Below are 15,279 nucleotides of genomic sequence, written 5' to 3'. Positions count from 1 at the left end.
TCTTATTTTTTTGAAAGAGAGATCACGTATAAGCAGGGGGAGCCGCAGGCAGAGGGAGAGGGAGAAGCAGACTCCCCGCTGAGCAGGGAGCCCGATGTAGGGCTCCATTCCAGGACCCCGGGATCATGACCTGAGCCAAAGGCAAACGCTTAACCGACTGAGCCACCTAGGTGCCCTTAGGGCAGTCCTTTTAAAATAAGATTGATTGTATGACTCATTCTCTAGTTTAAAAGTCTCCAGGTGCCTTCCTGCCACACTGCAGTAGAACCCAGAGCTCTTGCTATGGCCTGCAAGGCCCTGAGGTCCAGGCTCAGGGCCATTGCCCCACTAATCTGCCACTGTGCTTCCTTGCTCATTACTGGCCTTCTCATCATGCCTTCTCCTCAGGTCTTTGGCGTTGGCTCTGCTCTCTGCTTGGGATGCTTCTCTGGTGGTTGTAGGACCCCAAGGACCTCCGGGTGGGGCTTCTGTGGCCCCTTTCACGTGGGGGTCCGTCCAGGGTCGCCTCCAGGTCAGCACGTCCAGCATATCTCCTGCACCCTGTTGCTCTGACCACTTATCATAAGTCTCTTGTCAGTGGATAGAAGAGGGTGGTTTCTACCCTTTCCTGCTGCAGAGAGTGCTATAAAAGTGTCCCGGTACTTCGGTGGTTTTGCACATATGGAAACGTATTTGTAAGATGAATTAAAGTAGAATTGCTGGGTCGACATATATACTTTTTATTTTGGTGGAAGACACGACATTGCCCTTTGGGGGACTGTCCACGTGCTCCTCGGCCGTGTGCAAGTGTGTCTGCATCCCCACCTTTGCCACACAAGTGTGTCGGCACGCGTTTTGATGCTGCTGATGTGTATAAAACGGTACTTACAAAAAATAAGAATGGCTTCTTTTCTGATGTTTAAAAGTCACTTGTAGTTTTGTTTTTTGGAGAACTGTGTGTTCTATGTCCTTTGCTCTGTTGCGTTTTGGTCCTTCCCTAATTGGTATGCAAGAGACTTCGGTGACATGTTTCTGCGTCTCAGCTGTAGAACCATGGCTGTCTTTTCTCTGTGCATCCTGAGACCTGCTTCCTAAAGGCCAGTGCTTTGCTGGGGTCCGCCTGCCCTCCTGCAGACGGGACCCACTTGTGGTGGACCCTTCCTCTGGGTTTCTCTCTCACCTTCTGTGTCAGGCTCCTCCACTCCCGCCCCCCCCATCTGTTTTGATTAGAATATTTCTTTCCTTTGTCCATTTTGAACCCTGAGTTTGGACCAACGGATACAAATGTTTGTGAGTTTGTCTTGATTCCTATCACTGTGGAAGTGTCTTTTGGGTAGGAACTCCTTACAGCCACTGAGTTTGTATGCAGTACTTTGTATGCAGTAGGTGCTTATGTAGTGTTTGTGGAGTGGATAGATGGAGCTTTGCGAAGTCCTTAGGTATTGGTCTAGCTTTCGTCTGCTGGGTGGTAGGGGCGGGTACACTGGTGAATGAATAGACCCAGTCAGGTGGCTGTGGCAGGGCCCACCTGCAATGCAGAGGCTCTCTCGGTTCTCATCCCATAGGAATAGCATGCCCGTCAGGCACCTGTTGCTCTGGACTATAGTTTTGTGTCCCTCTTTCAGGATGCCGAGGAGTGTGATAAGGCTGGGAGTGTGGCCACCTGCCAGGCCGTCATGCGTGCTGTGATTGGCATTGGGATTGAGGAGGAAGACCGGAAGCACACGTGGATGGAAGACGCTGACAGTGTAAGTCCGGCCCACGGGCCTGGAGTCCATCTTTGGGGGACCAGGCTGCTGTTGGAAAGTGTTTCTGATCTGCTGGTTTTTGAACATAGTTGCAGTTGTAAGGAATACAGTTTTCTCTTCACCCATTTACCTGGGGAGCTACTCTTTGCATACGTCCTGATCTGCAGAGCTCTGCACTCTGGGTGAGCTGAACGTGTACTGTGGACCAGGAGCCAGTAGAGGGTGGGAGCCCACAGAGCTCTCTCAGCTTTCTCCCTCTTCACGTCGGGGCTGTTCCCCACCCCTGTGGCTTCTGTTAGTAAATTGCAGTTCAGAGAACAGTTTGCTTACATGGCTTTGCCTACTTTGAGATTATTTCGTTAGAATAGGCTTCCAGAGAAGAGCGCATGGGCCAAAATCAATATGTTATTTAGGTATTTAATGCCTTAATTGTGGCCCTCCTTATTTTTTACCTTGTTATTCTGGAATAATTTCAGATTTACAGAAAAGTCACAAAACTATACAAAGAATTCTTACATGCCCTTCATCCACACTCGCCCAAATTCGACCACTTTGCCACATCTGCCTTCTCATCCTTCAGCCATACTCACACACCCACATCTCTTACTTTGAATATGTGAGAGTATGCTGCAGAGGGGATGGCCCCTTTCCTCTAAGTACTTCGGTGTATATTTCTTTAAAAGAGGATGTTTTTGGGGTTCCTGGGTGGCTCAGTCATTAAGCGTCTGCCTTCGACTCAGGGCGTGATCCTAGGGATCCTTGGGATCAAGCCCCACGTCGGGCTCCCTGCTCTGCTGAGAGTCTGCTTCTTCCTTTCCCACTCCCCCTGCTTGTGGTCCCTCTCTTGCTGGCTGTCTTTCTCTGTGTCAAATAAATAAACAAAATCTTTAAAAAAAAAAAAAAAAGGATGTTTTCTTACACAGTCTTAGGATAGCTATCAGAATCAGGAAATCATGTTTGGTACCGTACCATTATGTAATTCGCAGACCTTCTCCACATGTCACCCATCACCTCCTTACATGTCCTGTTAGCAGAAGCAGCAGCCCAGCTGTGGGATGTGGCAGCTGCCCAGGGTTTCACCCTCAGGCCTCCGCGGCCCTGATGTCTGCAGGAGGGCTTTCGTCTTTGTTTCTCATGAGGCTGACTTCTGTCAGGCCCGGCCAGTGATTTCGTGAGGCCCCTTTGGTTCCGGTCTCCATGAGGGTTCCGCACCGTGGGGTTGTGGTTCTGCATCTTTGTGGGACGTTGGGTCCTCCTGGCAGGTTGTGTCGGTAGGTGTAGGTGCCAGATCAACTCCAGCCAGCTCAAGTGGCGTCCGTCAGGTTTCTCCACTGGCAGGTTGCTCTTCTTGTCCTTTGTAGTTAATAAGTGTTTAGTGGGGAGGCATTCTGAAACTAAACATCCTGTTTCTTGTCAAACTTTGACCTCCTAGTTTGCCAGTCCGTTACGGAGGTTTTGGCCGGTATCAGTTACTAATGTGGTATCTGCCAAACAGCGCTTTTCTGAGTGTGGTTTATTCTACGGAGTGTTAGGGTTTATCAGTTGAAATTCTACAGTAATGAAGAGCTTTCCTCTTTTATTTATGTGGGCATTTTCTTCTTTACGTTAGCAGAGACTGAGGATTGCGGCTCAATTCTGTGAGTTTACAGCCCCTGCTGACCTCACATAACTTCCTCTCGGAGGCCGTGTGTGCCATGACCGAGCACAGGGGCTGACTGAGCACAGGTGCTGGCCACGCCATCTGTTTCCAGTGGCCTGTGCCTGACGCATACCTTGTGCACAGTTCTCTAGAGGAGTTCAAGACAGAGGCCAACCACGATGATGTTTAAAAGCTTTTCATGGTGTAACATTCGAGACACAAAGTATGAAGAATAACAACAAATATGCTCAGTCTCTGTATTGGAAGAGAACCCTAAGTGTGCAGAAGAACCCCAGTTCCTGGTGGATGTGGGGTTGAAGACTTCACTTCTTTCTATTTTCCTTTTCTCTGACAGCATCGGAGGCCCTGGAGTCGGGTGGGAGGCATTGCCTACAGATATCAGACTGTGAGAGCAGAAACCCACGAGCTTGTGCGTCTTCTCGCTTTCCTTTTTGCCTCTTCCACATGCGCTGGAGTGAGCACAGCTGTCTGTCACAGAGCTGTGCACTTCTGGGGGAAGAGCTGGAGTCTCTGTGCTTAGAAGTGTGGAGTGTTTCCTTGGGGACTGGCCCAGGTCACCCACACCCGTGATCCTGGGGGGCCGTGGATGCCCGGAGGGCTTTTAACTGTCCTCGGGACCTTGGTCAAAAGTCACAGAGAGGGTACAGACCAGTTTGGGGTCTAATCCTCACTTTTCCAGACGCTGCTGGTCAGGACACGCCCGAGGCAGGGCCCTCCTGGTTTCTATGGTGGTTGAGTCAGATTGGGGCCACGTGACCAAGGAGGAACCCAGTCTGAACAAGGAGGTCTTTGCTGCGTCCCTGCTCTTTTGACTCCTCCACACCCATTTCCACGCTGGTGGTCTTTGAACACCAGGAGGCTTGCTAGCGGTTCTCTTGGGGAGCGCGGCTCTCAGTCTGGAAGTGGCCTTGGGTGGCTCAGATGCTGTGAGGCTGCCTGTCTAGTTCCATCCATGCCATTTTGATGATCACTGTTGCAAACCTTGTTCCTGACACACTTCCTAGTGGCTTTTCACTTACCTCAAGATATGAAACCCCTTTCGGTATGAGCGTGCTTCCTGAGTCTGCATCGTGTGGGGGAGCTGCACGTTTTCTTGGGCAGTCCGAGTATGGCGTGTGCTGGCCTTTATCCTGGGTGAGGTTCTGGGAGACAAGCTGTCAGCTTGTCCCAGTGAGTGACCCTGGGTCATGACCGTCTAGAGACATTATCACCACAAATAGTGACTGGTTTTCTTGTGTTGCTTGATGCTAACCAGGGAATAAAATCATTCTTGAGTGAGGAAAACAGCATCCGAAGAGAATAACACGTTTATTGTAGGGTCTGTTTGAGTGGACGGGTTCTTTTTTAAGCTGCATTTTTTATTGTGGTAAAATACACATATCCTGGGGCACCTGGGTGGCTCAGTCAGTTAGGCGTCTGCTTTCAGCTCAGGTCATGATCTCGGGGTCCTGGGATCGAGCCCCGCATTGGGCTCCCTGCTCAGCGGGGAGTATGCTTTTCCCTCTCCCTCTGTCCCCCCACCCCACTCATTAGCTCTCTTTCCCAAATAAATAAATAAAATCTTTAAAAAAAATACACATACCCTAAAAGTTGCCTTTCTAACCACTTGGAAGCATGTGACTCTGCATCCCGTGCAGCCAGCCCCACTGCCTGACTCCAGAGCTGCTCCATCCCTCATGCCAGAACCCACACCCGTTCACAGTCGAGTGGGTGCGTGCTTTCTTTTCTCTTCTTTGTATTCACCTGTGTTTTACAGGTTGCTAACGAGTATATCTTTTATAATGGAGAATATCTGTTACACCTAAAAAGGAACCTGTGTGTGTGGTATGTGGTCACACACCTGCCCGCCTCACTCACCTGCGGCAGGCGGCTGCCGTTCCTCTGCACCGGCTCCGGCTGCTTGTTGAGGGCTAGCAGACAGCCCTATGCCAGGCCCTGTGTGTTCCATGTCCCCGTCCTCCCGGGGTCTCCCTCTCCTGGATTGTGTTTCTCACTGGGTCGTCCTGTGGTGGGATTTCTGAGCAGATGCCGTCACGCCTCCCGCTCTCATGCCTGTCTTTCTGCTGTAGTGTGTGGCCCACAATGCCCTGGAGTGTGCACGTGCCATCTATGCCTACGCCCTACAAGTGTTCCCCAGCAAGAAGAGTGTGTGGCTGCGAGCCGCGTACTTCGAGAAGAACCACGGCACCAGGTACGTGGTTGGGCCCCAGGTGCGGGGGGCACTCTCCCCCCTGTGTGCGCATTGACTCTCTGACTCCAGGTTGGGCAGAGCTGAATTTAAACCTCATATCCCGGGGCGCCTGGGTGGCTCAGCCGTTAATCGTCTGCCTTCGGCTCAGGTCATGATCCCAGGGTCCTGGGATCGAACCCCACATCGGGCTCCCTGCTCGGCGGCAAGCTTGCTTCTCCCTCTCACACTCCCCCTGCTTGTGTTCCCTTTCTCGATCTCTCTCTGTCAAATAAATAAATAAAATCTTAAAAAAAAAAAAACTAACAAAAACAAAACATAACAAAAAACCCCTGCGTGTCCCCACAGGTGGTCGAGGGCCTAAATTTGGGATCCAGTTCTCTGCTGCGATGGGGGGCGGAGGCTTCTACAACACTCGAGACTTTGAGATCTGTCTTTATGGCTCCTTCTGTGATAGGGTCATCACTGGTTTATAGCTGAGAGACTGAGACACCGAGGGTGTCTCTGCAGAAGTGCCTACAGCTGAGCTGGCGGACGCCTGGTGGCCCAAGGGGTGCCTGGGGCGAGGCGGGGGCCTGAAGCCCCGTGTCTGTGCCAGCACTGGCTTCAGCAGTGTGGGCGGTGTGGCGTCTGGGCCCAGGCAGGCATGGTATTCATTTAAGCTGTGCTGACTTTGGGTTTGGGCTAGTTTTGTGCTCTGAGGAGGTCCTTGACAGTTTTCTCTAATTGTATTCTTTAATTGAAAAAACCTTTTGGGTCTGCCTTATTGGCTGTAACTGCTGATTAAATTAGGTGTTGCAATTTCTGGTGTTCAAGGGGTGCCTCTCTGGGGCACCAGGCTCATGTCGCTGTGTGCGCCCTCTGCCCGGGCCCTCTGCTGCTCTTCCCTGTGCTAGGGTGAGGCTGGGGGGGCCAGGCCTTGCAGGTTTCCACAGGGCTTCTGCTGGCAGCACACTGGGGCCTTATTTCTTTCCTTTCCTCGGTTGTTGAATCTCAGTCTGGTCAGGGTGTCTGTCCATGTGTGTTGCCAAGGCTTCTGTCCCCTCCCCACTCCCACCATCTGCTTTGGGGTTCGGGAATTAACTCATTTGGGAATGCTGGTTCACCCTGTGCAGGTTGACCTGTGACAGTCCAGGTCTGGAGCAGGGCCTCTCCTGGCAGCTGTGGTTTGTGGATGTGCCTCACTGGCACCGCTACCGTTGGCCCCTGGGCTCAGGGCAGTTCCCTTCTCCGTCTCTGGCACCCTTCCCATCCGGCTGACTCATGGAATGGAATGGCGAGAGGAGGTCGGGTGCTCTGGATCTGGGGTCCTGGTTCTGGTGTTGTCTGGGAAGCACGGTGTGCTCTCTCTTGGGCTTCACTCCACACAGAATGAATGAGTCCTTCGTCTTGCTGTCGAGGCCCAAAGAGGTCATTTGTGCCAGGTGCTGCAACAGGTGGTGGCCGCATGAGGGTTGGGGGCTTCATACCTGATACCCAGGCTGGCGGTATTCTTGCTCAGTAGTGACCAAAATAACTTGTTTCCAGTAAGACAATTTCTTTGGATACCGAAGAATAGGTTCTGGGTCATAATCTTTATCGGCGGATCTGTGGTTACAGATGAAAAGAGGTCTCCTGTCACCCAGACTGAGAAGTTATCATTCCCTCAGGACGCAGAGCCATAAAGGGCCCTGAGAAGCTCTCCGTCAGGCTTAGCCATGTAACAATGCCCTGCTTTGTAGCACCCTCTTCAGTAGTTGCTTTTAGAACCTTTATGAAGAGGAAAGATTTCCCCACACTCTCCCCATTGTAAAATCTGGTAAATCATTCATAGCGCCGAACTTTGGAGCAGTAACTGTCTTTTCAGCACCCACGCTGGGGCTGTGAGCGCCCTGCGTGCTCTGGTGGTCACTGTGGCCCCCTGTCTTCCAGGGAGTCCCTGGAAGCGCTGCTGCAGAGGGCCGTGGCCCACTGCCCCAAAGCGGAGGTGCTGTGGCTCATGGGCGCCAAGTCCAAGTGGCTGGCAGGGGATGTGCCTGCGGCGAGGAGCATCCTGGCTCTGGCCTTCCAGGTGGGTCGAGGGGTCGGCTGGGCTGCAGGGGGCGTATGCACTGGAACCCCAGCCTCAGTGCCTGTGGAGGACCGAAGGCTCCAGGGTACATGTGTCCTCAAGCCCTCCCCTGCTCATTGACGGGAGCTGACCTAAGAGAGGGGATGTGTGTGGTGAGGAGGCACCAAACTTGGGGTACTCTACCTGCAGCTGGGGTCCTGAGGGGTCCCAAGAGTGGGAGAATGGCCAGCTGGTGGACCTGCCTCTCCGTCGCGGCCACTCACTGTAACCACAGGCCAGATGTTCCAGAACATAGAACGTAGGGCCAACAGGTGACATTCCCCGGCCGAATGGAGCTGTCACCAGAGACCACCATTTCCCCACATAAGAGCACAGTGACAACCTCTTTCCTACATGGAAATTTGATTGTCAGTGCCTGCACTCTGCACATGGGCCACCAGGTGCAGCCGGGCCTCTTAGGTGGGTGGAGTTGCATTCAGACAGCTGCACCTCGCCAGGCTTATGATGGCTGACGTCATAAGCTGGGCAGAATGGGTGTTAGTAGTTTGCGGCATAACTTAATTTTTTGAAATTCTCCTTCCAGGAGCGTTAACGTACAGTGTTCTGTTAGTTTCAGGAAGTGTGCGGTATAGCAATCCAACACTTCCATAGTTACTGCTCACAGCATACATTTTTATAAACTGTTGAGTGCAGCGTAAATGTCTGTTGTTGCAGTCCTGACGAGCACAGTAATGACGTTTGTCCTTCCTTGAGTACATGCTGTGGGAGGGGATTGGCCTGTATGTGGCCATTGGCTTTCTGCTGTCCGTTGGAGGACAGCCACATGTTGAGGACACTCCTCCTGTCTGAGTCACAGCTTTTCCTGCCATCTGTCTGGACAGTGCTGCTTGTCCCCAGCACCCCCCTCCAGGTGGCTCTCCTCTCCCTACCTGTCACTCTGGGGCAGCTTGCCAGGTCTGTGATGCAGCCAGGCAAGTGTGGCTGGTGGGTGGCTGTGCTTTCAGGAGGCCGTGGAGATACCACCCCTTTGTCTGCTGGATTCTGGGTTGCATGTGGCCCAGTCCTAGCCCGTGGAAGCCCTCCACACTGTCAGTGATGCCCTGGGCATCCTTCTTTCCTGTTCCCATGGACACATTGAGATGGCCTGTTCTTGTTACCAGGCTTGGGAGAGGGTTGGGTGTAGCAGATCCACGTGGGTCGTTTTGAGCTTAGGGCGGGCCCTAAAGCTTAGAGTGGGCCCTGGGGAAGATGGCTTTGCCGCTGCCAGTGTTGTTGCCTGGGTGCCTAGAAAGTGGGCTGGTTTGTTTTCAGGTAGGCCAGCATTCTTGGGCCAGGACCAACTTTATCATCTGTTAGCCCTGGAAGTGTCTGGATCACACTGTCCTGCAGCAGAGCAAGGCCCGGCCCCGTGCCCAGGCTGGCTGCTTTTGATTAAGTGTAACCTAGCCCTGATCCCCTCCTGATGCTGCTGCACTCTCCCTCCAGGCCAACCCCAACAGCGAGGAGATCTGGCTGGCTGCTGTGAAGCTGGAGTCAGAGAACAACGAGTATGAACGAGCCCGGCGACTGCTGGCCAAGGCGCGGAGCAGTGCGCCCACTGCCAGGGTGAGCAGGCTGCCCGGGCCCCACGGGGTCCCTGGGGCCTGTGGCATCAGGAAGATGTGAGGTGCCAACCAAGGCCACGGTGCTCTAGGCTTGTTGGTGTAACCTTGACTTTGAGATGTGTTGTGTGTTTAGACCCCCAACTTGTTGCAGGAGATGGGAAACAGCTCCTAAAAGTCTGTAAAACACGGCAGGGCAAATAGCATTTTGAGGGGAGCTGTAGTGTGAAACCTGGTGTGGGTGCCCTGGTGGGGGTTTCGTCCCCGTGGGGGTGCCCGTCCTGGCTGGGCCCTGTGCTAGAGGTGGTCATGCTGTCCAGACAGGTGGTGGGGCGGGGGTGGGGGCCGCCTGACCGTGAGTCTGCCTCGCAGGTGTTCATGAAGTCTGTGAAGCTGGAGTGGGTGCTGGGGAACATTGCAGCGGCCCAGGAGCTGTGTGAGGAGGCGCTGAAGCATTATGAGGACTTCCCCAAGCTGTGGATGATGAAGGGGCAGATTGAGGAGCAAGAGGAGCTGATGGAGAAGGCTCGGGAAGCCTACAACCAGGGGGTGAGCCTGTGTCCTTGGCTGCAGCTCAGAGCTGGATCTCATAGACGGAACACCTGGACCCAGGGTGCCATTCATCTCCCCTTGTGTGGGAATGGGAGGCCCAGGGGTCAGTGACTTGCTTAGGCCCCGGCTGGTAGAGTGGTAGCAGGGCCAGACCCAGGTCCCCTCACTCAGACCTGTGCTTTTCCTTCTGCAAAGCTACGTGCAGGGCACTCAGTGAAGAGCGGGTTATAGCACACCTAATGGAAGGGCTGCTGTGTACGCTCCCCATATGCACGTGTGCACCGATAGCCATGCAGCCGGCATGCACGTGCCCCGTGTACACGCGTGCACAGCGCGGCCATGTAGGCAGCACGCACGTACCCCGTGTACACGCGTGCACGGCGCTGCCGTGTAGCCAGCACGCACGTACCCCGTGTACACGCGTGCATGGCGCCGCCGTGTAGTCAGCACGCACGTGTCCTGTGTACACGCGTGCACAGCATGGCCGTGCACATAAATCCCCAAATCCAGATGTGAGACGGGCAGGTCTCTGGACACAAGCATCCCCCGCTCTCCTGGCCTGAGGAGCTGGCCACAGCTGTCACAACCCCTCTCTGACACCAGCCGAGTCCTCTTACTTGTCTTTGTTGGCTGCAGTTGAAGAAATGTCCCCACTCTACTCCTCTGTGGCTTTTGCTTTCTCGGCTGGAGGAGAAAGTTGGGCAGCTGACCCGAGCTCGGGCCATTTTGGAGAAGTCTCGCCTGAAGAACCCAAAGAACCCTGGCCTGTGGTGAGTCCTGGACCCAGCTCACCCCTCCAGTGGGCCGTTCTCCCTCAGCTGCTCATGCGGAGTCATTTGCGCAGCAGCGTTTGTACTCAGTCTCCGTGGGAAGGCTGGCAGGTGCTGGCCATGAGGAAGCGCGGCACCCGCCTTGGGAGGGCGCAGCCCGGACACCGCAACGAGGCTGTGGATAGTTGGGTGTGCTCTGGCAGAAGGTGCCCCGGGGAGCCAGGAGCTCTCAGTGGGGGATTGGGGATGGATGAAGCCAAGAAGGTAGACCCCACAGAAGAGGTGACGTCTAGACGAGGCCTTAAGGGATGACCGGGATGACCAGGAGGTTGCCAGGTGAGGGTGGTGTTCTTTCTGTAGGAAACAGCTTGCGGACAGGTGCCGTGCAGGGTTCATAGTGTCAGGGCTGGGGCGTGGTGGTTGCCAAAGGAGACCCCAGAAAGATGGCAGGTCCTGGATGCCGCTGACGTGGTGGTCACTGTCCCAGTGGCGACAGCATGCCAGCCGGACCTCGTCCTACACGTGTTTACTCACACCTGCATGATATCAGGGTCCCAGGCCTCAGCTGTGGTGGCAGCTGCTAGTGGCCCTCACGGTGGGGTGGACACCAGTGCCTCGCTTCTCCGGCGGATGAGCTCTGCGTGGCAGAGCAGGGAGCTCCAGCCATAGTGGCTTCCCAGGAACTTCTGGGACTGTAGCTAGGCTTGTCCGTGGGCTTCCGTGCATGGGTGCTGGACCTGCCCTGTGGGCCCCTTTCCTCAGGTTGGAGTCTGTCAGGCTGGAGTACCGTGCAGGGCTGAAGAACATTGCCAACACGCTCATGGCCAAGGCGCTGCAGGAGTGCCCCAACTCCGGTAAGCGGCTTCCTGGCTTCCCAGACTCGGCAGGCAGTGGCATTTCCTGAGGAAGTGGGTCTCAGGGTTCAAATGTGCTATTAAAGTGTGTTGTTTGTCAAAGTTTCAGACATTTGAACTACATTTCAGACATTTGAACTACATCTCCAGTCTCGGCGTGGGGAATTTGACTTTGTGTTCTGATGTGCCCCCTTCCTTTTTCTTCTGAAACCTAATTTCCATTATCTTACCGTACGTCTAAACGTACTTGAAGCATGAACACATTTGGAGTACAAAAAAAAAAAAAAATCACCCGTAGGGGCGTCTCGCTGGCTCAGCCGGTGGAGCGTCCGATTCTCGATCTCGCGGTTGTGAGTTCAAGCCCCACGGTGGGTGTAGACATTACTTAAAAAAAAAAAAAAAAAAATTACCTGTAGGTCCACTACTGAGAAACTGTTACTTTTAGCTTATGTGTATTATTGCAGCTTCTGTTACCACAGGCAATGGAAGTCCTGCTGTGTTTGGTGTTGTGCCTTGTTTTAAAGCTGAGAGTTTTGGGTTTTTTTTAAAGATTTTATTGATTTGAGACAGAGTGAGCGAGCGAGACAGCACAAGCAGGAGGGAGGGTTGGAGAGAGAGGCAGACTCCCCGCTGAGCAGGGAGCCTAACTTGGGCTTCATCCCAGGACCCTGAGATCATGACCTGAGCTGATGACAGGTGCTTCACTGACTGAGCCATCCAGGCACCCCTAAAGCTGAAAGTTTTGTGAGAATTTTCCATTATCATCAAATCTTCAAGAATGTAAATTTTTTAGTGGCTTCATAGAATGTACCAGTGAGGGTATGCCAGAAGTATACCACTCCCTTGTCGGTCAGTTTGAGTCTTGACTAGCATTTCTGATTGTTTTGTTGTAATAAACCCTTGGATGTGGAATTACAGTTGGTGGGAGTGAACCTTGTAGGTTTCACGTTCTTCCAACCCAGTCACCACTGGAAAGTTGTCCGGCCTGTGCCATCAGGGCCGCTGTGGGGCGGGCGGGGCAGGTGATCAGTGCAGCCTTTGTGGCTGTCTCTACGCAGGCCCCGTGGGCAGACGTGGGAGGTCATAGCCACGGTCTGAGGACCCCTGGTTAGAATCTTAGCAAGCCCCTCTCGGGGTAGCCTGCACATGGACAGGCTATTTCTGAAAGCAGAGGTGGGGTCTGAGTTGTGTGTCCTTGTGTCTGGATTGCAGGTGTCCTGTGGTCTGAAGCCATCTTCCTTGAGGCAAGGCCCCAGAGGAAAACCAAGAGCGTTGATGCCCTGAAGAAGTGTGAGCATGACCCCCACGTCCTCCTGGCTGTGGCTAAGTGAGTGGGGGGGTCCTCGTGGGGTTGCTGACCCTTGGGGACCTGATGGAACCTCTTAGGGTCCTTGGCCACCAGAGCTCCATGATAAAGCACTTTTGCTTTGACCCAAAGCAGGCACATCCCCAGGCAGAGGCCATGCGGACCCGTGCTGCCCTGATAGCCTGGGCTGACCCTGACCCACGGACAGGCAGCTTCCTCTGGGCCCGGCCCCCCTTCCCTCCATCCTGGGCTCCTTCTGATGGGAGTGCTTTCTCCGTCTGTGGCACTTTTCAGTTTACACCTGCACGTGTCTGCAGTTGTAGGAGACAAACTTGCTGACGTTGGTCCACACAGAATTGAAGTAATAAGCAAAGCAAAGGGCTCTAAGCAAGGAAGTTGTTTTTCTTGTGTGAGAGTAGAAAGCAGACATCCTCACCGTGGTGTCCTCAGGGACAGTCCAGGGTCTGTCGGTCAGGCCCAGTCAGCCTGCCTGGGGGTGCAGAGATGGAGGTGCCGGAGACCATCCTTCCTTTAGGGTGCGTGATCCCAGGAGCAAGAGGTCAGCCAGTGACCTCACACCATCAGCTCGAGTGTCGGGGGCTGGGTCAGGGGTTCCGTGGGGAGGCATGTGGTGTGCAGGGTGCAGGAGGAAGCCGGGGGCCTTGGGAAGATCGAGTGACATTGTGGCTGAGAGCAGGGTAGGGGTTGGGTGTGTTCAGAGGAGGTGGGAGGTGACCAGTGTGTTTGAGGTGGAGGGCCATCAGGAAGAGCCTGGGCCGGGCTCCTGGGACTGCTGCTCAGGCCTCACCTCGGGGAGGCGGCGTGTGGCCCAGGAGCTCCCGTGCGCTGCTGTTGCTGCCTGAGCCGGGGTCGGGCCCACCCCTGAGGTAAGCCCAGGTGGCGCTGGCCCCACTTCTCAGGCCCCACTTCTCAGGTCCTGCAGGACCCCTCTCCAGCTGCTGCGAGGCCCAGGGCGCTGCACATGGAGGCTTCCTACTGGCTCCAGAGGCTCCTGAGGCCCAGCTCGGGCCCGTCTGGGGCCCCCTCCCTCCTGCCCTGTGCTTCCGCCTCCCAGAATGACTGTTATGTATGATACTCTGATAGGGTGGCCATAAAACCTCGTAAAAGGCTTTGCTAAAGTAAATAAGTCACTCCTTGCTGTTCCCAGGTTGGTGTTCTGTGTACCTGCTATCTGGGTTTGTGCTCTTTAAGTCATAGTTTATCTAACACCAAGCAATTAAGAATACCACAAGGCTTAAAAAACAATCAGGCTATCAGGGCACGCAGTGTCACTGCGTGCTGTAACAGACTGGCCCAAGCAGCTGCGCTGAATGGCGGGTTCATGCTGCGGGGGCTGCTGGGGACGGTGGAGCTAGGTGGAGAGCTCCCCAGAGCCCCAGGCTGTCAGAGGCTCACCCCACTGCCCTGCCCACCTCCTGCTGTCACGGGTGTGTCGGCGACGGGCTCATGGGTCCTTCATTTGCTTTCTGACCGTCCTCCCTTGTGGCTTCTAGCGTGGGCCTGGTGTTTAGGTACCTCTGTCTGCTGTGGGTCCAAGTTCCTGGTGCTGACCTGAGGCCCATCTTGTCAGTGTTGGCTGGGTCCTCCTGGAGGCTGCCAGGGGTGGGCAGAATGATCTAGAAGTTGTCTATCGAGGAGCAGGTTGAAACTTCACTTTCTCTCAACGAAGTCTTAATTTAACTTTTTGTCAGGTTTACTTTCATCCTCTTGTATTTTACCAAGAGGAAAAAAATAAAGGAGTTTGAAGTTCTTGCTCTATGTGGACTTTTTAAGAAACAGCTGTTTAGGCCCTTGAAGGACAGTTGCAGGTTAGTGACCTGGAGCAATACCCAGGGAGCCAGGCCCCATTCCTCGGCCCTCCTGTTGGGAGCCCCGGGGCTCGCCAGGGAGAGGAGCAAACTCTGTGCCAGCCGCAGCAGGGGCTGGGCCCACGGTCCACCTCCTGCATAGACATGCGGCAGCCGGAGGCAGCCAGGGCTGGGCCACGCCCAGGTCCTCTGTGGCTTGTGCTGGCCAGCAACCCTCTGGCCGCATGAGCTGGGGCCATTTACTCTGGGTGCCTGTGCTTATGCTTCTGGACAGGCTGTTCTGGAGTGAGCGGAAGATCACCAAGGCCAGGGAGTGGTTCCACCGCACGGTCAAGATCGACTCAGACCTGGGGGATGCCTGGGCCTTCTTCTACAAGTTTGAGCTGCAGCACGGCACAGAGGTGAGGTGCTGTAGACGGCGGCTGGTGACTGGGGTGTGGGATCACAGTAGAAATGGGGGTGGGGTTCAAGCCCTGAGGATTGACCTTGTGCCCGGGCGAGTTCTGTCCTATTCCACACGAGCCCGGGGGCGATGTGTAGGGGAGCCTGGGGAGCAGCCACCCCCGCCCCACAGTGCTAAATATTGTCAAGAGTTGTGCTTGTGGGGGTGCGGGTGACCAGGCTGTCCTGGGGTCCCCACAGGAAGTGGGAGCTGTGCCACGTGGAATCTGGGCAACTCCCTGTTCAGAGAAGGCAGGCTCGGGGCACTCGTGTGAGGCAAAGACGTGAGGACTTGACTTGG

The 15,279-nt window shown here is 54.5% G+C and overlaps 1 protein-coding gene across 2 annotated transcripts in view; it reads left to right on the top strand.

The window, feature by feature from the left end:
* The window catches only part of PRPF6 (pre-mRNA processing factor 6), a 47,497-nt gene that overhangs the window by 30,432 nt on the left and 1,786 nt on the right, over nucleotides 1–15,279 (top strand). The window contains exons 12-20 of one of the 2 annotated variants that reach the window (XM_045794239.2): nucleotides 1,605–1,727; nucleotides 5,457–5,578; nucleotides 7,487–7,625; nucleotides 9,111–9,230; nucleotides 9,599–9,775; nucleotides 10,415–10,548; nucleotides 11,311–11,402; nucleotides 12,615–12,729; nucleotides 14,812–14,938. In XM_045794239.2, the coding sequence (XP_045650195.1) occupies nucleotides 1,605–1,727; nucleotides 5,457–5,578; nucleotides 7,487–7,625; nucleotides 9,111–9,230; nucleotides 9,599–9,775; nucleotides 10,415–10,548; nucleotides 11,311–11,402; nucleotides 12,615–12,729; nucleotides 14,812–14,938 (1,149 nt within the window). The remainder of the gene's footprint in view (nucleotides 1–1,604; nucleotides 1,728–5,456; nucleotides 5,579–7,486; nucleotides 7,626–9,110; nucleotides 9,231–9,598; nucleotides 9,776–10,414; nucleotides 10,549–11,310; nucleotides 11,403–12,614; nucleotides 12,730–14,811; nucleotides 14,939–15,279) is intronic. The other variant, XM_087853411.1, reaches the window with a different exon arrangement.

Source organism: Ursus americanus, chromosome 22 (assembly GCF_024610735.1).
Source record: "Ursus americanus isolate L20-20 chromosome 22, mUrsAme1.1.p, whole genome shotgun sequence".
Lineage (NCBI taxonomy): Eukaryota > Metazoa > Chordata > Mammalia > Carnivora > Ursidae > Ursus > Ursus americanus.
The sequence above is the reverse complement of the archived record's forward strand: the minus strand, read 5'-3'. Positions and strand labels throughout refer to the sequence as shown.